The sequence below is a fragment of the Colletotrichum orchidophilum genome (assembly GCF_001831195.1).
Source record: "Colletotrichum orchidophilum strain IMI 309357 chromosome Unknown Scaffold_17.1, whole genome shotgun sequence".
NCBI lineage: Eukaryota > Fungi > Ascomycota > Sordariomycetes > Glomerellales > Glomerellaceae > Colletotrichum > Colletotrichum orchidophilum.
In genome coordinates this window covers 215,603-232,497 of record NW_019172973.1, presented here as the reverse complement: position 1 = coordinate 232,497, position 16,895 = coordinate 215,603, and the positions used below count along the sequence as shown (strand labels likewise).

The 16,895-nt window shown below is 52.6% G+C and overlaps 8 protein-coding genes across 8 annotated transcripts; 5 read left to right on the top strand and 3 right to left on the bottom strand.

The window, feature by feature from the left end:
* Window positions 1-269: 269 nt before the first annotated feature.
* On the top strand, window positions 270-2,722 carry CORC01_02950 (type IIB DNA topoisomerase; the record flags this gene model as incomplete). Its single annotated transcript, XM_022614600.1, has 8 exons — window positions 270-588; window positions 644-710; window positions 771-879; window positions 928-1,014; window positions 1,065-1,223; window positions 1,323-1,710; window positions 1,943-2,266; window positions 2,331-2,722. 8 exons carry the CDS (start codon window positions 270-272, stop codon window positions 2,720-2,722), a joined length of 1,845 nt encoding a protein of 614 aa, XP_022478901.1.
* Window positions 2,723-3,489: 767 nt separating this feature from the next.
* On the bottom strand, window positions 3,490-4,320 carry CORC01_02949 (uncharacterized protein; the record flags this gene model as incomplete). Its single annotated transcript, XM_022614599.1, has 3 exons — window positions 3,490-3,917; window positions 3,993-4,135; window positions 4,193-4,320. 3 exons carry the CDS (start codon window positions 4,318-4,320, stop codon window positions 3,490-3,492), a joined length of 699 nt encoding a protein of 232 aa, XP_022478900.1.
* A 1,224-nt stretch (window positions 4,321-5,544) lies between these two features.
* CORC01_02948 (uncharacterized protein) lies at window positions 5,545-6,366 on the top strand (the record flags this gene model as incomplete). Its single annotated transcript, XM_022614598.1, has 1 exon — window positions 5,545-6,366. The coding sequence occupies one exon, from the start codon at window positions 5,545-5,547 to the stop codon at window positions 6,364-6,366; it is 822 nt and encodes a 273-aa protein (XP_022478899.1).
* A 380-nt stretch (window positions 6,367-6,746) lies between these two features.
* On the bottom strand, window positions 6,747-7,326 carry CORC01_02947 (uncharacterized protein; the record flags this gene model as incomplete). Its single annotated transcript, XM_022614597.1, has 2 exons — window positions 6,747-6,962; window positions 7,156-7,326. The coding sequence occupies 2 exons, from the start codon at window positions 7,324-7,326 to the stop codon at window positions 6,747-6,749; spliced, it is 387 nt and encodes a 128-aa protein (XP_022478898.1).
* Window positions 7,327-7,410: 84 nt separating this feature from the next.
* Window positions 7,411-7,638, top strand: CORC01_02946 (uncharacterized protein; the record flags this gene model as incomplete). The annotated part of the gene is made up of 1 exon (XM_022614596.1): window positions 7,411-7,638. The coding sequence occupies one exon, from the start codon at window positions 7,411-7,413 to the stop codon at window positions 7,636-7,638; it is 228 nt and encodes a 75-aa protein (XP_022478897.1).
* Window positions 7,639-8,436: 798 nt separating this feature from the next.
* On the top strand, window positions 8,437-11,048 carry CORC01_02945 (uncharacterized protein; the record flags this gene model as incomplete). Its single annotated transcript, XM_022614595.1, has 2 exons — window positions 8,437-8,593; window positions 8,662-11,048. 2 exons carry the CDS (start codon window positions 8,437-8,439, stop codon window positions 11,046-11,048), a joined length of 2,544 nt encoding a protein of 847 aa, XP_022478896.1.
* Window positions 11,049-12,115: 1,067 nt separating this feature from the next.
* CORC01_02944 (prolyl oligopeptidase) lies at window positions 12,116-14,167 on the top strand (the record flags this gene model as incomplete). Its single annotated transcript, XM_022614594.1, has 3 exons — window positions 12,116-12,217; window positions 12,276-13,018; window positions 13,081-14,167. The coding sequence occupies 3 exons, from the start codon at window positions 12,116-12,118 to the stop codon at window positions 14,165-14,167; spliced, it is 1,932 nt and encodes a 643-aa protein (XP_022478895.1).
* A 268-nt stretch (window positions 14,168-14,435) lies between these two features.
* Window positions 14,436-15,869, bottom strand: CORC01_02943 (uncharacterized protein; the record flags this gene model as incomplete). Its single annotated transcript, XM_022614593.1, has 1 exon — window positions 14,436-15,869. The coding sequence occupies one exon, from the start codon at window positions 15,867-15,869 to the stop codon at window positions 14,436-14,438; it is 1,434 nt and encodes a 477-aa protein (XP_022478894.1).
* Window positions 15,870-16,895: the final 1,026 nt, after the last annotated feature.

The window sequence follows — 16,895 nt, the reverse complement described above, 5'->3', positions numbered from 1 at the left end:
CACGGACACAGTGTCTCACTTGATTTCTTCCGCACGGTGGTCCCCCCCACCATCGTCATGTCTCATTGGCCAATGGCGGTTCCATGTGGGGGCGCACCCTCCACCTCCAGCTTCTCTTGCACACCCTCTCGCTCGTCGTCCGCTGCCAATGAAACCCATTGCACTCTCTCGGAAGTCCTGAAGGCTGGTCAAAGGTCGCGGGCACGTCGGCAGTCGACGAGTTCTGCAAGACCATTCACCCGTTCGCTGCACCCTTCTCTTGACTATCAATGGACCATGCTACATCCCCATTGCTCAACCGCCGCCATCAGGCCCAACTAACGACACAGCTGTCTAATCCGAGTCCAAGCAACGTCGTGATCATCCCCGATCCGGATCCTCATCAGAACACTACCGGACTAGCCATTGTGAAGTTGGAAGACATACTAATCTCTGCCAGAGAGTCACTGCTGCAGAATCGGGAGATATCCATCCCCTTCAGGACTCGGACTTCGGCAAGCCGATCCGCCAACAAATCTGCCCCAACTCGGAAGTCCCAGTCAGCCGTCTGCTTCCCGGGCCGGACACTTGATGAAGCCACCAAATTCAGTTCGTTATTACACTTGGTTCGCAATTAACATCTCCTAACGCATCGCCCATACAGCCCGACTCATGCGCATCATGCAATTATCGCTAAGCGCCCTGACGGGGGGCCAGCTGATCACCAAGAGGTATGGGGCTCTTACTCTGCCCCTTTAGTGATTTTTAGTGCTGAGGACTCGAGAATATAGGAATATCTACTATCAGGACCTCAATCTATTCAAGAAGCAATCCATCGTTGACAACCTCGTTGATGACCTTGCCTACACCCTCGGCATCGGAAGAGAAGATCTCGGTATAGTAGGTAGCTCCTGGCCTTGCAGATGCAATCTCCTAATCAGCTTCCAGGTCGCTGCGAGTAAAGGCCTCGTGTCAGGGCCTATTCTCCTACGTACCAGGACTCAGGTGGAAGTCGACGTGTCATCTGGCGAGGACGTATGAAGCACCACGAGATCCGGCCACAGCACTTGCTAAATACTCCATAGGGGATTCTCATACCCTCTGCCAGAAACGTATCCGAGATTGACTTTGGACCTGCGCAGTGGATCTTGGTCATCGAGAAAGAGGTTAGGCTTAGTCTCTCTGTCGGCTACGGACCCTCGCTGACTGGTACAGGCAACCTATCGGACTCTGGCGTCTGCGAGGTACTAGGAGACCTCTGCCTTCGGGATGGGCATTCTCGTCACGGTCAGCGACCCTGCCTAGGAGCATTTTTGTACTTCAACTTTCTGACACTTCCATAGGGTAAAGGCTACCCCGACCTGACCACCAAACAGTTTGTGCACCTTCTTCACGCGGCCAGGCCTGAGCTTCCAGTCTTCGCTCTGGTAGACTTCGACTACTATGGTATTGCCATCATGCGCTGCTATAGCAACGGTACCCGGGGACATGCACACGAAAAGGCAACGACCGTCCCCAGCATGCAGTGGCTCGGCATCAAAAGCGGCCACCTCGCCTTCCAGCAGGATACGATTTCTAGCCGTGGACCTGACGCCAGTGTCACCCGAAGGCGGTCTGGCGACAGCACATTCGAGTCTTCTAGTCCTCTTGCTCTGCGAGATAGAACACGGGCGATCAATATGATCAAGGAAACAAACGAGGATGGCAATGAAAACGACATGGATTGCCGACGTGAGCTGCAGGTAATGTTATTCCTCGGCATCAAGGCGGAAATCCAAGCTGTGGACAACACAGGAGACATGTCGAGGTGGCTCGATGAGCATATGGGAAGCTCATGATTGGTCGGATTGGTGGTTCCGCATTTTTCGTGGTTTTCTTTCATGCCTTTTCGTCGTTTTTCGAGCTGAGTTGTTGTAAGGTTTTGGGCCGGCGCAAGACAACTAATGGCTGGAGGCAACGGAAGGAAAACGGTGCGGGGTGCGTATCTCGAGTTTTAACACTGTACCTCCACACACTTCACCCGAAAATTTCTACCTCACTTTCAAGACTCATTTCAGGTCCTCAGACAGCATTCACAAAATCTCACCGAAAATGGCACCCAAACTCTCAGAAGAGGAGATTGATGATCTCATTTATTTTTCAAGGGCCGGCGAGCTCGCTGATCTCGAAAAAACGCTCAAGTCCCTATCGGAGCGCGAAAGCGCCTCTGTAGGCGAAGTCATCACCGCTGCCAAGGATGAGGGCAAGTCGACCTGCCTGCACATGGCTGCCGGCAATGGCCATCTTGGTAAGTTCTTATCGCCCGCTCCCCCTCAAAATCTCAAGTATATTTTTACTAACCTGTTGCGCAGACATCGTCAAGGCCCTCGTCACAGCCTTTGACAGCCGCCCCGCGGACGAGAAGAAGGCCTACGTCGATGCGGCCAACGAGTTCGGCAACACGGGCCTGCACTGGGCATGCCTGGGCGGCCACCTCGAGGCCGTGAAGTACCTTGTCAGCCACGGCGCTTCCCCCGCGGTGGCCAACGACAAGGATCAGATTCCGCTCGACTCGGCGCTCTTCAACGACAAGCGGGAGGTTGCAGACTGGTTCCTGGCGCAGTCGGAGAAGATGGAGGGCGGAAACCAGGAGGAAGGGTTGAGCGGTGCTGCGGCGGGGGTTGAGATTGAGGACGACGGTGCCAACGCGGAGGAGGACAGAGGCAAGGAGAAGGCTGCTGGGGAGGGCAGCAAGAGTTCATAAATGGGATCTGGCTTATGAGTTAAAGGAAACAATCAAATGAGTGAACGACTGTTGATGAGTTTTCTCGGGGGGTTCTGCTGCGGTGTCGTTGCCAGCTCTATGGGATTTTACTGAGAGACTACCTATCATTCGCAAACGGCAAGCAAGTCGAGGTTGCAAGGATTTGTTTTCGTCAAGTTGTAAGGGTCAGTCGTCACACTTGTGAATCTCTCCGAGCTCGTCCACCGAAACAGGCAAATCGAATTAATGGCAGGATACAAGGGTTTAAAGGGAAGGTGTGCATTGACCTGAATATCGTTCAGCTTCAAAATACATAAGCAACGGATCAATAATCCCAACTTCTGTATGTTCTGGTTTCCCGCTCACCATTGTAGGAATAGGTCAGTAATAATGGAACGTGGAGCGGTTTAGTTGGAAAGACCCAGAGGTAAGCTTATGTAGTCTGGGGGTAAGTAATCACAGGACGCCACCGCGTCAATGTTTGGTAGCATAAGGGTTATATGATAGCTATCTAACCATAGGTATAAGTTAAACGAGCGTAAGAAGAAGAGTTGCTGACACTGTTCTGAAATCCAATTCAAGATGAGACAGACAAGGAAACGGGAAGAGCTGCCAACGAGTGTTCTAAGTTCAGAAACGAAGAAGAGATAAAGAGAAAAGTCGAGAGATCTTGAGAGAATCTCGATTGTACGGTCCTAAAACCTGTCACTTCACTGTTGAGTGACTCTCGAGCAGTCAAGACTACATGTAGTCTTGAGCCTCCGAATTCAGAGACCCCGCTTCTCTAAGCCGCACTTCTTCAGGCACTCCTCCACCTTGAGAACGAGGTTCTTGGGAATAGCCTGCCGCACCTTATCAATATCCTCACCAGCAATGCTCGAGCCAAAGGACGTCTCAATGACCTCATCGCTCAGGGCAAAGAGTTGTGACGCGACCATGCTGGTGCCTCCCTCATCCGAGGTGAAGGACACGACGGCCGATGCTGGGGTGCACTCGGGGTTGACCTGGGTGTGGAACGAGCCCATGGGGAAGACAGTCATCTGGTTGGGGCCCAGGTCGGCGCGGATCACGCGCTGCTTGCCGTCGGGGCCGAGGACGCCGGCTTCGGGGACCATTTCGATCATGAGGTGGCCAGAGGTGACGACGAGGAGCTCCGAGGCGCGGGGGTGGAGGTGGAGGAAGCTCATGGCGCAGGCTTTTTTTTTTTTTTTTGGTTTAGAATGTTGATAAATTTTGTACCAGAATTCATGATCTGGATTCTGTGACTTACCGGGCAATGATGCTACTGCCATGCTACCGCCTAAGCCCGCCACGGCAGGGAAGGTTTGGCGATTGGCGAGGGCGACTGGGCTTTTGTTGAAGTCGTAGACAAAGTCCTCGTCCTTTGGAAGGAGACGATATCGAGCAGCGCCGCTGGTGACCCGTGTTAGTTGCTGAGTTGAACATTGCTATTGGCTTGTGACGTCTTACGTGTCCGCAAGTTGAAGCTGAGCAGTCAAACTCAGACCCGTGGCCGACTCGTTGTCTCTGCGATGGGGAACAGCCATGACGAGAGAGGATAGGGCCACGATGGCAATGGGGATTGCGTTGCTGAGCATCTTGATGGCTGGAAGTGTCAATAATGCCAAGATGTAAGTTGGAAGATTGTTGCTGTTCTTGTTACTGTAAGCTTTTCTGGTGATGAGTTTGTTGATTCGAGTTAATTTCCTGGGCAACGAGAGGGTTTATATGTGAAGAGAAGAAACTGCCTCGATGAAGCCTCTCAAAGCATCTACAACATTCATTCCAAATTCTCTTGAATCTTGATTCATGTTGCTATCTGAGACTGGTCCAACTCTGCCCGGTTCCATCTTGACAAGAGCATGTAGACTTTCTCCAAAGCTTCAATTGCCTTCTCCAGCTGAACACCGCCGCGCTCACTGCCTTGACGATTGCCCGAAGACTACTGCGTGACAAATAATGTCCTACGATGAAGTTCCACGGGATTGGTTCATTTCCGCATCATTTCCATAGTAGCGCGCAGTTTGGTCCATTTGACGAACCCCAGACGGGTTGTGGCTGAGTCTGACGTGCTGACGTAGTCTCGTAGATGTATGTACTAAGATCGCCGAATCGGGTCACCAAATCACCATCGCAGTGAGTAAGATGCAACCTAAATGAACCCAAGAGCTTGAATGGGCGTCGGAGGAATGTCAGCATCAGTACGGTCGAACTTCGCACATTGACGGTCGGATATCGCACATCGACTAACACCGTCGTTCTCCCGACATCTCAGAGGTCTAAGACGATGATCTGGGAGAAGTGAGAGAACTTGAGAAGATAAAAAAGTCCATGGATCCTGTCTCTTCTTCAATGCTACGGCTTACCAGCATCACCATGGGTAAGTCGGTTGGCTGCTCTTTTTACCTAGTCCAAGAGATTCAACACTGTATTCGAATAAAGTCATCAACCGCATAGGCCGCTTCACAAGAGATTCAAACCATATGTTCATGTGCTCTATTTGAAATGAGTCTGTGCGCAAGCCCTATATATGAAGTCGGACATCACTAACCCGATCGGCGTAAGAGTCACGCTGAGGTGTTGAGGCTGAGCAAGGACTAAGGGTGGCAATGACGCTCGACTACTTCGGCCGGATACCACCAATTAGTGAGTCAACAGGACACTTCAATTCTGGACTGTGGTCTGTATATGTAAATGGCACGAACTTTCTCATGTACGAAAGAAACTTTGCGCTTCACTCACACAAGTAACTTGCCAAGGCACAGGGTGATATAACTCTTTCTTTTTCGAATCTTGCTTCTATTTGTCAACCTACCTCTCTCATGACGCCCACAACAGCATCCCAGAAGGCGCGGCAGAAGCCGCGACTCCTCAGCGAAAGCGAGCTCCGGCGCTTCGAGGACTGCGCCAACGAGAACGAGACCCTCGCGGACTGCTGGGCGAGCGACCAGATCGTCATCGTGGCCTGCGAAAGGTCGGACAGTTACCGATACCTAGGCGAATGGAGCTCCAGACCGATGGAATTGCACGTCATGTCGCCCGCGGACAAGCTCTTGCGGCGATCGCGCCGCCTGGATGACCAACGGCAGGACCCGTCCAAGAGTTGCTACAAAATCAGGACGATCTGTATGCTCGAGAAGTCAAAGGTGCACATCGACTGCCAGCCGCGGCCGTGGACGTGGTATAGTGCCACTACTGCACACGAGACGATTCAGCTGTATGACGAAGAGGCGCAGGCCAAGGCGCAGGAGACGTTGGACGCCCTGGGCGGCGGAGCGTACGCGACGATTTGCGTCGTGAGCTACGATTTGCGCGAGACCATGGCCGCGCTGGCGTTGTTCGGCGTCAAGCTGCCCTCTTGCAAGCTGGTCTTTGTGGACCTGGTCAAGGTGTTGGAGCATCAGATGAGGGAAGAGGGAAGTATTCCGGAGCCGCTGAGGAAGTATACGGATGCCAACATTGTGATGAGGAACGGGAGGCTTGATAGGCGACCAGGGCCGCCGACGGGGAATCTCGGGATGCCGAGTTTGAAGCTTGTGGAGGTGGTCGGCCCTGCTGCTGAGAGCCATCGGGAGGATTTCAAGAGGCTTGAAAAGGAGGATATGGCGTTGAAGAGGATTGCCAGTAGGATTCGAAACGGGTAAAGATGGCAAAATCTTGACGTTAATTATATAAGGCCGGTCCATGGAGATATTTACTTTCCGAGGTCAAGACCTCCACTTATTCATAGCAAGAATGTCGACTATCCTTCTTTGGAGACTCGTGATGTAATGGCCGTCTTCTTTCTTTCTTTGCGTCTCCAACCAATTTTCCCCTCGACTGAATCCCACCTAATCGAGCTCGAACGCTACAAGATTAAGATTTACAACGGCCTTAGTTAACCTGCATATTCGGTCCTCTTGGCGTAGGCGTTTGTTACATTTGATTCTCTGCCGCAGCCCTTCTCTCGCCTTGTCGCGGCTGGCATCAGCGTCCATGCCTACCAACTGACCCTCACGCTTCAGGATCTTCCCATTCACCAGGATCAAATCAACACCAGCGGAGTAGAATGCAAAATAGCAGGACCCAAGGGACTCACGTAACCGCTGAGCGTGCGCTTGCCCGCGAAGACGAAAAAGTCAGTCCGCTTGCCAGGGGTCAGCGTGCCGATCTTGTCAGCGAGACCGACGGCCTCGGCGCCCTTCTGCGTGCCCCATATCAGGGCATCGCGCACGCCAAAGTCCGATTTGAAAGAGACTCTCTGGTCAATGTGTTACGCGCAATGGTCCATCCCGCGCTGCACCTGCAGCTGGAGGCGTATCTGGGACAGCAGAACCGGCGACACGCAGGTCGACGTCTCGATGCTCAACTACAGTTTTTCAGGCCATACGCAAGAGCCATGGTCACGGGAGGAAACCCATGCTCATCTCTGTATCTGTGTCGGGCGTCAGCACCATCTTGTCCCCTGTCTCAATGATGAGGCTCATCTCGTGGTTCGTCAAGTTGGTGCAGTGGATGTACTCGTGCCTGGTGAGCATGTATCTCATGTCCCCGCGGGCGTTCAAGTCGCTCGTGAGGTGGGAGTCAATGGCCTCGAGGGCGCCGACGAGGGCAGAGGTGCGCATTTACTCGACGGTTATCGCAGGAAGCCACCTGGTATAGGTGCTTGATAAGAAGTGCGACTGTGCCAGAGGCGCTGGTCCACGCCAATGCCGCACATGAGGCTCATGGAGACGAGGCGGTGGGTGTTGACCAGGCCGGGGATGACCGCGCCCTCGGTGGCGTCGATCATCACGTGGATCATCCCCAATGCCTCCAGCACTATCTTCCCGTTTGAGATTATGGCCGGAACGGTTGGGCTCTGCCGGCGCATCACCCCCACTCCCTCCTCGTATTTGTCTGGTTTGGATGCGCGGATCCGACCAAGATCGCATTGACGGTCTTGTTTGCCTAGTGGTTGATAACGGCATCATTTCATGATCTTGCAAACTTCTCAAGCCGTGGCAACTTACCTAGTAGTTGTTGCGAAACCTCGTTATAACTTATGTAATGATGTTCTGTTGGGGCGCTCCGCAACTCTCTCTGTACTACGTAGTGATTGCCTGGGGTGTATACCTCTTGAAGAAGCTCAGCGCAGACAGCTCTTTTCACAAAAGAAACCAAAGGATCAATTCAAGTCTGCCTGTAAGTATCAACATCATTGTACAATGTAGGCAGTGACTTGTCTCAACATGGATTGGATGAAGATGAAGTACGGATAGTGTAAGATCTGATTAGGTAATTGCGCCTATCTGGGGATTCTGACGAGGCAAAGACCCACACAGTCCACAGTCGTTGAAAACAGTGCGGCACTGTGTCGGCGTGGGGGTCTACTACTCCCAATCCTCTCGCGCCTTCCCCATTCCCGCTTGGAGCGTGTGGGGAAGGGGGGCAATTTTTGGGGGAGGACTCGGAGGAGCACTCTCATTCCCCGCGTTGGGCCGAACACCTGAGGCGCAAATCTGCCAATCCCCAATTCCATCGCATCTCATCCTCACATCCGTCTCCATCTCGTCGGCTGTCCCGAATCTCTTCAGGCCGTCCTACGCATCTCTCTTGGCGTGCCATATTTGCGCCTTGCGCATGAGAGCTCCTCCACCCCCTGAACGGCCACGGGCTTAGCCCACGATAAATCCGAGTTGCACCAAGTTGCCAAGCGTACTACTTCTCCAACGATGCTCTCATGACTGCCGGCGATGGCGAGCCATCCTTCCCCTAGTCCACCTGGCAATGCTGGAGTCAATTACAAACGCGCGAGCCGCAGAGGTGCGCCCCGACGCTTCGTCTGCGAGCATCCAGGGTGCGAGAAGTTGTACTCAAGAGCCGAGCATCTTCAAAGACACCAGCTGAACCGTTAGTTGACTACCTTGTCTATCCGCGGTCCCTGGAATGTCAGAGCCAGAACTGACGCGTCTCCACAGATAACCCCAAAGAGATCTTCATCTGCGATATATCAGGCTGCGATCAAAAGTTCGTTCGCGCTGACCTGCTGTCGCGTCACAAGAAGCGCCACTCGTCATCGTACATCCCTCGCAATCGCGCGCCCAGTTTCGCCTCTGCGGCATCTGGCACGCAGTCTGTTCCGACCGTGTCATCGCCGACTTCGGGCCCACTAACCCGGCTGGCGTTTCCTCAACCTTCAACGAGCGGCCCCCACGATGCCGCCATCTTGCTGACTCCGGACTCTGCTACGCCCACGCCGACAACTGGTGCATCGAATCCGTCCTTGGTTCAGCATGTTCCAAGGATCAGTCAAACTGCGACCTGGCCGTCCATTGATGACATGGCTGTGGACATGGGGCGCTCGAAATCCACCTACTACGGACGTGATCAGGTTTCCTTGCCTGAAGCCCCGCCACTCATGTCATCTTTTGACCCGAGAGGATTTCAGCCTGACGAGACACTTTCAAGGGAAAACTTTGCCGGTTGGCTATTCGATGCACAAGCAGGCTTTGGTGATTTCAACGGCATCACTAACCTACCCTTTCTCGAAGGTGGCCTTGAGTCGACCTTCAACAATAACATTCACTACGACTACGAGTCACTGACGAGCCGCTCACAACTAGACCCTACCCCACCTCGGCAAGTTGAGGTCAGCGACGAACTCATCAGCGAGCATCGGCGGCAGGAGGTCCTCAGATGGTTAAAGATTTTCCGACATAAGCAGCCCAAATACGAGCCGCGTATAGTAAGCCTTGTACAGGAGAGCGGTGGAGACTTACCTGCTCTGAATCTTGAAATGATGAGAGATTGCTTGCAGGAATACTGGAAGAGAATATCTCCACGCTTGCCGATCGTTCATCAGCCAACATTTTCGTCGAATCGCTGCTCCATCTTCCTTTTGATGGTTATGATTGCTTTGGGAGCTGCATCCTTGAGCAGCAGAGATGCGACCGGGAACTTGGAACAGTATGGCGGCCTCGCAGATGTGATCATTTCCAGCAGCCGATGGGAAATCTTGACTCACGAGGAAGCATCGCCGCCGGTGGGCCTATCTATATCCCAGGCTCTTCTGCTGCTCGAATTCTACGAGAAGATGTTCTCCTCTAGACGTATGCACGAGAGAGCGCACATATACCACTCGGCGACTTTGACTCTCCTACGGAGAGGAAGCCCTCTTATCGGAAGAGGAGGAAGTGAATCGCCTCCAGAAGAAGCGGCCCCATTATCGAACGACGGGCCCTCGTCAGACTCGAGAACGTGGTGGATCCGATGGGCCGATAGCGAATCGATGCATCGTGTAGTTTTTGCGGCCTTTATGATGGACACCATCCACGCAGCTTTGTTTGGCCACAACGCAGACATGGCTCCCCACGAGATCCGGCTTCCCTTGCCCTGCGACGATGGTCTGTGGACCGCCGCGACCCCAAACGCCTTCCGACAACTGGACGGAAACTACAGAATGTACGGCATCAAGCAGGTGTCATTCCTTGATGGCCTCAAAAGTGCTTTGCATGGACAAGAAGTCAAGACCCATACGTTTGGACGCATGATTATAATGTCGGGACTACTGAGCGTCGGATGGCACCTGTCTCGTCGGGAGTCTCACCTCAAGTGGCTCGACCTGCGCCCACCCAGCACAGAAACGCACGACAGCTGGAAAAAGATCCTTTTCAGCGCTTTCGACGAGTGGAAGGAGTCCTTTGATAACGCTGTTGGTGCAAACGACACATCCGAAGGGCCCGGACAGCCATCGAGCTCCAACGGACCTATCCACTCCGCCGCTGTTCTCTACCACCTGGCCCATATCAGCCTTCACGTAGATATCGTCGATTGCCAGGTGTACGCCGGCGTAAAGCGTTTAGTCGGTCGCAAAGTCTCCACGCGCGATCATGCCAACGCTGTAGCGAGAATGAGGACCTGGTCGAATGCTCCATCTACCCCACACGGCGTTTTACACGCCTTCAAACTGCTTTATCGGGTTCTCGTAGACCAAAAAAATCCGAAACGGCGGACGAGCAACTTCGGACCCCTGCCTGAATCGGTCTCTGCCTTTTACTCCTGCCGCAGCGAGTCGGATCCCCATCGGCCGTGGATCGTGTACTATGCGACCTTGACGATTTGGTCCTTTGTACAAGCCATGGGTCTACCCAACAAGAACGCGCCATCGGGAAGAAATAGCGACATTGCTCGCTACTTGGCACATTTTGCGAGTCTAGAGGAACTGGACGAGGAATCTATGCGGAACCTTAATGAGAGGTTACCGGAACTGCTTGACTTGATGAAGATGAGCCTTGAGCAGTCTCACTCAGAGCTCCTGAGGGAAGCTAGTGAAAGGCTCAAACTTTGCCGCGAGATGCTAAGATGATTGCGGTCTCAGACCACTGACTCAGAACCGCAGTAGACATGACGGTCAGCAAGAAATCATCTTTGATGCGCAAGACATAGGACAAGGGCTGTGTGAGGTGGACTCGCCTGACATGGGAACGAGACTCCCCCGCGGGGCCCACAGGTCTCTAATTACCTCAAAGTGTGAGTCGACCGCCTCATACGCAACAGATCTTGCAAAAGACGTAAGTTGCGAACACCACTGTTCAGTAGCGTTGGTTATGGAAGAGCCATTAACTCTCTGCTAGACCCAGTAATCGATTGCCTTTTGGGCTCCAGAGTCTTACTTCAGCCCTCAGAATTCAGGAGTTGATGGCTGAACTTTAGCATCTCAACCCCTACCCAGGAGATATGGACCAGATGTTGCGTACATAGACAGCCACTATTGAAAATGGGGCAAAGGGCCAGTGTATACTTGCAAAGTATACCATGATGTTGGGCGGATGGTATTGCTGGGAAAGGTGAATTTGGTAAATGGATTTTTATCCTTAAGGGTATTTTTTTTTATAAAAAGGATAGTACCGAGAGACTGATATACAAAGAGAACATGCGCTGCATAAGGCAAGGTTCGAACTTTTCTGAGCTTAACTACCTTACCCTACGCTAGCGGTCGTCATCAATGCGATTTCTGATCTGGTTATTTTCCTGGCTTTATGTTTTCCTGTCCTTTTACAATTTTTCAAAATCAGTCATCTAAAAACGGCCCCAGTTTTGCAAATCATCTACAAGAACTATCCTAAGGTAGTTACACACAAGCCAAACGGACAGCAACGCCGACGATTCAGGGCGAGTTCCCCCACTTTCAGATGGATGCGGAGACTACATCGGCCGAAAAGCGGGGCTTCACCGTCGCTCGCTACCGGTAAACCCGGCACGTGGCTCCTGCCTTTCTCGGATGTGCGACTCACTTCACGTTAGCATCCGTTTGTCAACCCCTCAAACCACTGCTGACTCACATACGGACGCAATAAGCAACGACGACGACGTATCAGTATCCCTTCCAACATCCAAGCTTGACCAACCGCCTCCTTGCGGGTCGACGACACCATGGTGACCAAACAAATAGTCCGATATGGCGATTGGGAGAGCCCAATCACGCTCGAAACCGTAACCTCTAAGAGCTGGTCTGTGTCGTCACCTCGAGTCCATGTAAGTGACCTCGGCGAGCTGGCGGCTAATTGGGTACCCTTTGCTGACTGACGCAAAGCGTCAATCGGGGCGGTCGTTCTTCATCGAGTCCAAGGATGACGGGCGCAAAGTTTTCGTCGAGGTCATTGAGGGCGGTGGCCTGAAGGACCTGCTGCCAGCGCCTTACAGCGCCGGCAACACAGTCTATGAGTATGGTGGCTCCCCCTACGACGTGACCGCCGATGGATCCATCATCTTTTCCAACCGGGACGATACCGTCAAGATACTCGACCCGGACACTGGCAAGGTGTCGGATCTGACCGGCGACTCGAAGCTGCGATACTCAAACTTCAGCGCCAACCCCACAAACCCCTGGGTTCTGGCCAACCAAGAGGATCACACAATCAACACTCCCCATGGGATCCGGAACTACGTCGTCGCTATCAATGCGGATACTGGCGATGTCAAGCGTGTCGTTGAGGGTGCTGACTTTTATTACACCCCGCAATTCAGTGCCGACGGCAAGAGGCTGACTTGGATGGAGTGGGATCAGCCTGATCTGCCATTCGCATCGGCCAAAGTATTCATTGCCGAATGGACGTCGGCAGCGACTGTCGAGAATGCGACGTTAGTTGCGGGCAACGACAGAGAGGGAGCTGCCGAACCTCGATGGGGCCCCGATGGGAGTTTGTTCCTCGGCATTGAGGTTGACGGTTTCCGGCGACTGTTTCGTCTCGCTCCAGGTGCGGAAAAGCCCACACAAATAAAATTGGCAGGACTGGAGACTGCTGAGATTGGGGAGATTCGATGGTTTCAGGGAAGGTTGGTTGACCTGGAAACTTGCGAGTTGCGTGAGGGGTAATACTGACGATGCTCGACCTTAGTCAAACATATGCACCACTGTCAAACCGCTACGTAGCTGCGGCTGCCGTGGTTTTTGGCGAGGCAAAGCTGATTCTTATCGATCTTGAGAAGAACGATTGGAAACCCATCGGACCATCCAACATTTGCGGCATTGTTAATGACGCGATGGCTCGCTTGGACGAGAAATCGTTGCTTCTTGTTGCGGACGAATCCAGCTCTCCGTCTGCCTTGTACAAAATCGATTTTGCCAGTGGGAACACGACGATTCTCCGAGGAACTACAAACGAGACCCTGGACACATTACTCTTTTCGAAGCCGGAACTCGTAAAGTTTCAGTCAAAGGGGACGCCATCTCGCACGATATACAGCACCCTGTGGATGCCAACGAACCCAAAATTCCTCGGTCCGGATGGTACGCGACCTCCTCTGGTCATCTCCTCGCACGGTGGACCAACGGGCTACACCGGCTCTGGTCTCCAGTTACGGACTCAATATTTCACTGCACGTGGCTACGCCCATCTAGCGTTAAACTACACGGGCTCGACGGGACACGGCCGAGAGTACCGCGAAGCACTCTTTGGTAACTGGGGCATCGTCGACGCTGACGATGCCGCCGAAGTCGCGAAGCACCTGGTCGAAGCAGGCAGAGTCGGCAAGGTGGGCATTGTCGGTGCAAGCGCCGGAGGGTACAATGTCCTCCAGGCCCTGGTCCGCCACCCCACAATCTTTGACGCCGGATTCTGCGTGTGCGGTGTGAGCGATGTGAAGAAGCTAAACGATTCCACGCACAAGCTCGAGTCTGAGTACATGGGAGCGCTTGTTCTTGATCCGGGCATGACGGACGAGCAAAAGGAAGAAAGATACCGAGAGCGAAGCCCTCTCTACCATGCCGACAAGATTGGGGCACCGCTATTCCTCCTTCACGGTGTGGCGGATACCGTGGTACCGATCGAGCAAGCCCGACTCATTTACCGAGCTGTCAAGGACAAGGGAGGGGATGTGAGGATCAGGGAGGTCGAGGGCGAGGGCCACATGTTTGGTAAGCCTGGAAGCCGTCGGCTTTGGCTGGAAGAAGAAGAGGCTTGGTGGAGATCATACCTGATCTGACGAGAAAAGAAAGCAAATGTTTACTCCACCGTTATATCGCCTATCAAACCGAGGATGGTATCCCAAGGATTAACCCAATGAAACTTGCTGCAAATCTTCATGTATGAATAGGTTCTGCTGCCTATCGGTTGAATCACTTGCCTTCCTGCACGGTGGCTGTACCTAAGAAATACGTGAAAGAGACTGCAATTTTCACTCAAATCGCTGTTCCGCAGAAATTCTTCACAAAGCTAACAATGCTAAGCCCTTTTCACACTCCATCTCAGCGTCAATTCTGGACCCTTTTCCTCTCCCTGCGTCTATTCTCAGCATTGTCTTTCATGGATTTCTTCTTCTCCTTGAGAGCCTTCTTCTTCTCCTGTTTTTGCAAGGTAGCAGGGGTCAAAGCGGAGGAAGCCTTGTTGTACGCCTTCAAGGCGGCCGCCGTCTCCTCGTCCAACTGTTCCTCTCTCAGCTTCCTTGCTCGGCGGCATCCTTCCTTGTCAAAGCTGTGCTGACGGTACATACCATTCAATCTTTTGTACTCCTCATTCTCAGCACGCCTTTCCCGCGCAAATCGCACGCGTTCCTTTCGGGATGTGGGTAGGCCGTAGAACTTGACGGAAGAGAATGTGTCTTTCCCCGTTTCGAGGCGGAGGAATCTCTTTTTCTCGTCTTCGATGATGGGAAGAATACGAAAGGCGTATGCGTCGTAAAAGTACGGTTCATCCGACGCATCCGTGTCCGAGTCAGAATATTCAACAGTGTAGGTGCTTAAGTCCAAGCAGGTGTCCTCAATGGTCTCGCGAATCGTAGAAATGAGGTGGCAGCTTTCGTTTCCGCGTGCCCACCAAAAGTCAGAATCGATTTCCGTGCCAGCATTCCTCAGCTCACCAACACTGGGCACTCTGTACGTGGCTTGGGCGTAGATGGAAAAAAAGTGCGTGTATAAGTTTTCGAGGTCGTAGGAATAACTTGCTCCGAAGCCAGGTCCTTTGGCGAACGGAATGAGGTCAATAAGCTTCACTCTTAGCGTGGAACGCTGCATCGCGAGCTGATGAAATCTAGTGGGAAATTGCAAAGCCACGGTTGGGACATTGACCGCGTTCAGGTTCCGGCACTTGGACACGGCCTCCCAGAACTCAGACCAAGGCACGGGACCGTGTTCCGTTCCGTCGGCAAACTGGACGTGTTGAGGTCTGCCCTGGAAGTTGGGGCCCATGACGCTGACGGAGGTGACCAGGTCTCGATATTGGGGCCGGAGAAGATGGTTCAAGGCGGTGATGGCCTCGTAGCCGCTCAAGAAACAGAAGCTGTTCTGGGACCAGAAAATGGGTGCGGCTTCGGCGTGGACCTGGCGGCCGGTTTGGAGCAGTGCCATGCCGGCCCGCTTATTGCAGTTGCACAAATCATTTGCCAAGCGTTCTGTGACGAGTCGGGGAGGGTCCGAAGAGATGGAGACATTTTGCAAGAGGAAAGGGGGAGGATGGAAGAGGTTGTGCCGTGTTGCATATCTGCGGATCATACAACTGGGTTTGTGGTCAATATCGTGTCTCTTTGGTTCAACCAGGGCAAACTCATATATGAGGCTGCGGATTTCGGGCGGGAACTGCATAAAGTCAAGCAGTCCCTTTCGAGGTCGAACATACGTCCCCGGATCAGAGCGAATCTTGAGGGTCAGAGTGGACATGGCGGCCGTAATCTTTTCTGTGTCGGGCAGCATTGTGTGAGGGTTCGTCATGATGTTTTTTCTGACAAGGTTTGATCGTAGGTAGATGGTCTTTGTAGGACTGTGGTTTTGTGTCTGGGAGATGGTTGGGTGCGTTGTGTATAGTTAAAGTGCTTGACATGGTCGGTTTTGATCAGTTCACGAGCTACTGGCATCTTCCTTTTCTATCCAGAACTCATCATGGCAAAAGTTTGTGCTCCGAACTATTAGGCAAAAGGCGATAACGAAGAACAAATGAAGTGCATTGTGTCTTTGATCGTGCCCTTCAAAGGGAATTTTGTCATGTTCATGGTTTGTTGTATGAACAATGCCTTGTATGCGAAGTCTTGGAAAGAATATCAAGGGACTGCTGAAGCCGTGGACGATTTGCTAGCTTTCAGATACAAGCACGGATGCCTCCAAAGAAGACGATGAATATGGGGCTCAGAGCATGTCTACAAATAGAATCTCTTTAGGTAAAGGCTATGAAATAACGAGACCTGGCAGGCGGTGTTTCTCATTGCTAGCTGCCTGGCATGAGAGAGTCAGGGACCTGAGGTACCAGTAGCCGCTAACGAACACCAAGGATATGGAGGGATTCCCCGAATGAAGCCTTTGCAGAAAGTTCTGATTTATGCTGCATTCGTATCGAACGCCCATCCTTTGCTTACTAAGAAATCCGGATAGAAGATGTAGAAAATAGGCAAAACTGCACGAAAAGTCGATTCACGTGTACCACACTCTTTGCTTATTGATTTCAACAGGTCGATATCAAATCATAATTGAATATCAGACCAGGAATCAGAAGCAGCAAATTGAGATTGGGATGATCGATGTAGCTCACCGTCTCACATACTAGTTCGTCTTGTCAACTCACCAAAGGAAATGGCGCATCTCATCCAAACCCCTCATTGCCAACGGTCGCCACCGGACAGCCAGAATCGCGATCGTGTGGGATACCTTAGACTAAGGCCACTAGCTCCAACAGCCGAACCCGCCACCAGAAGAACAATGGATCCAAGGAGGCAAACGCAGCTTCAT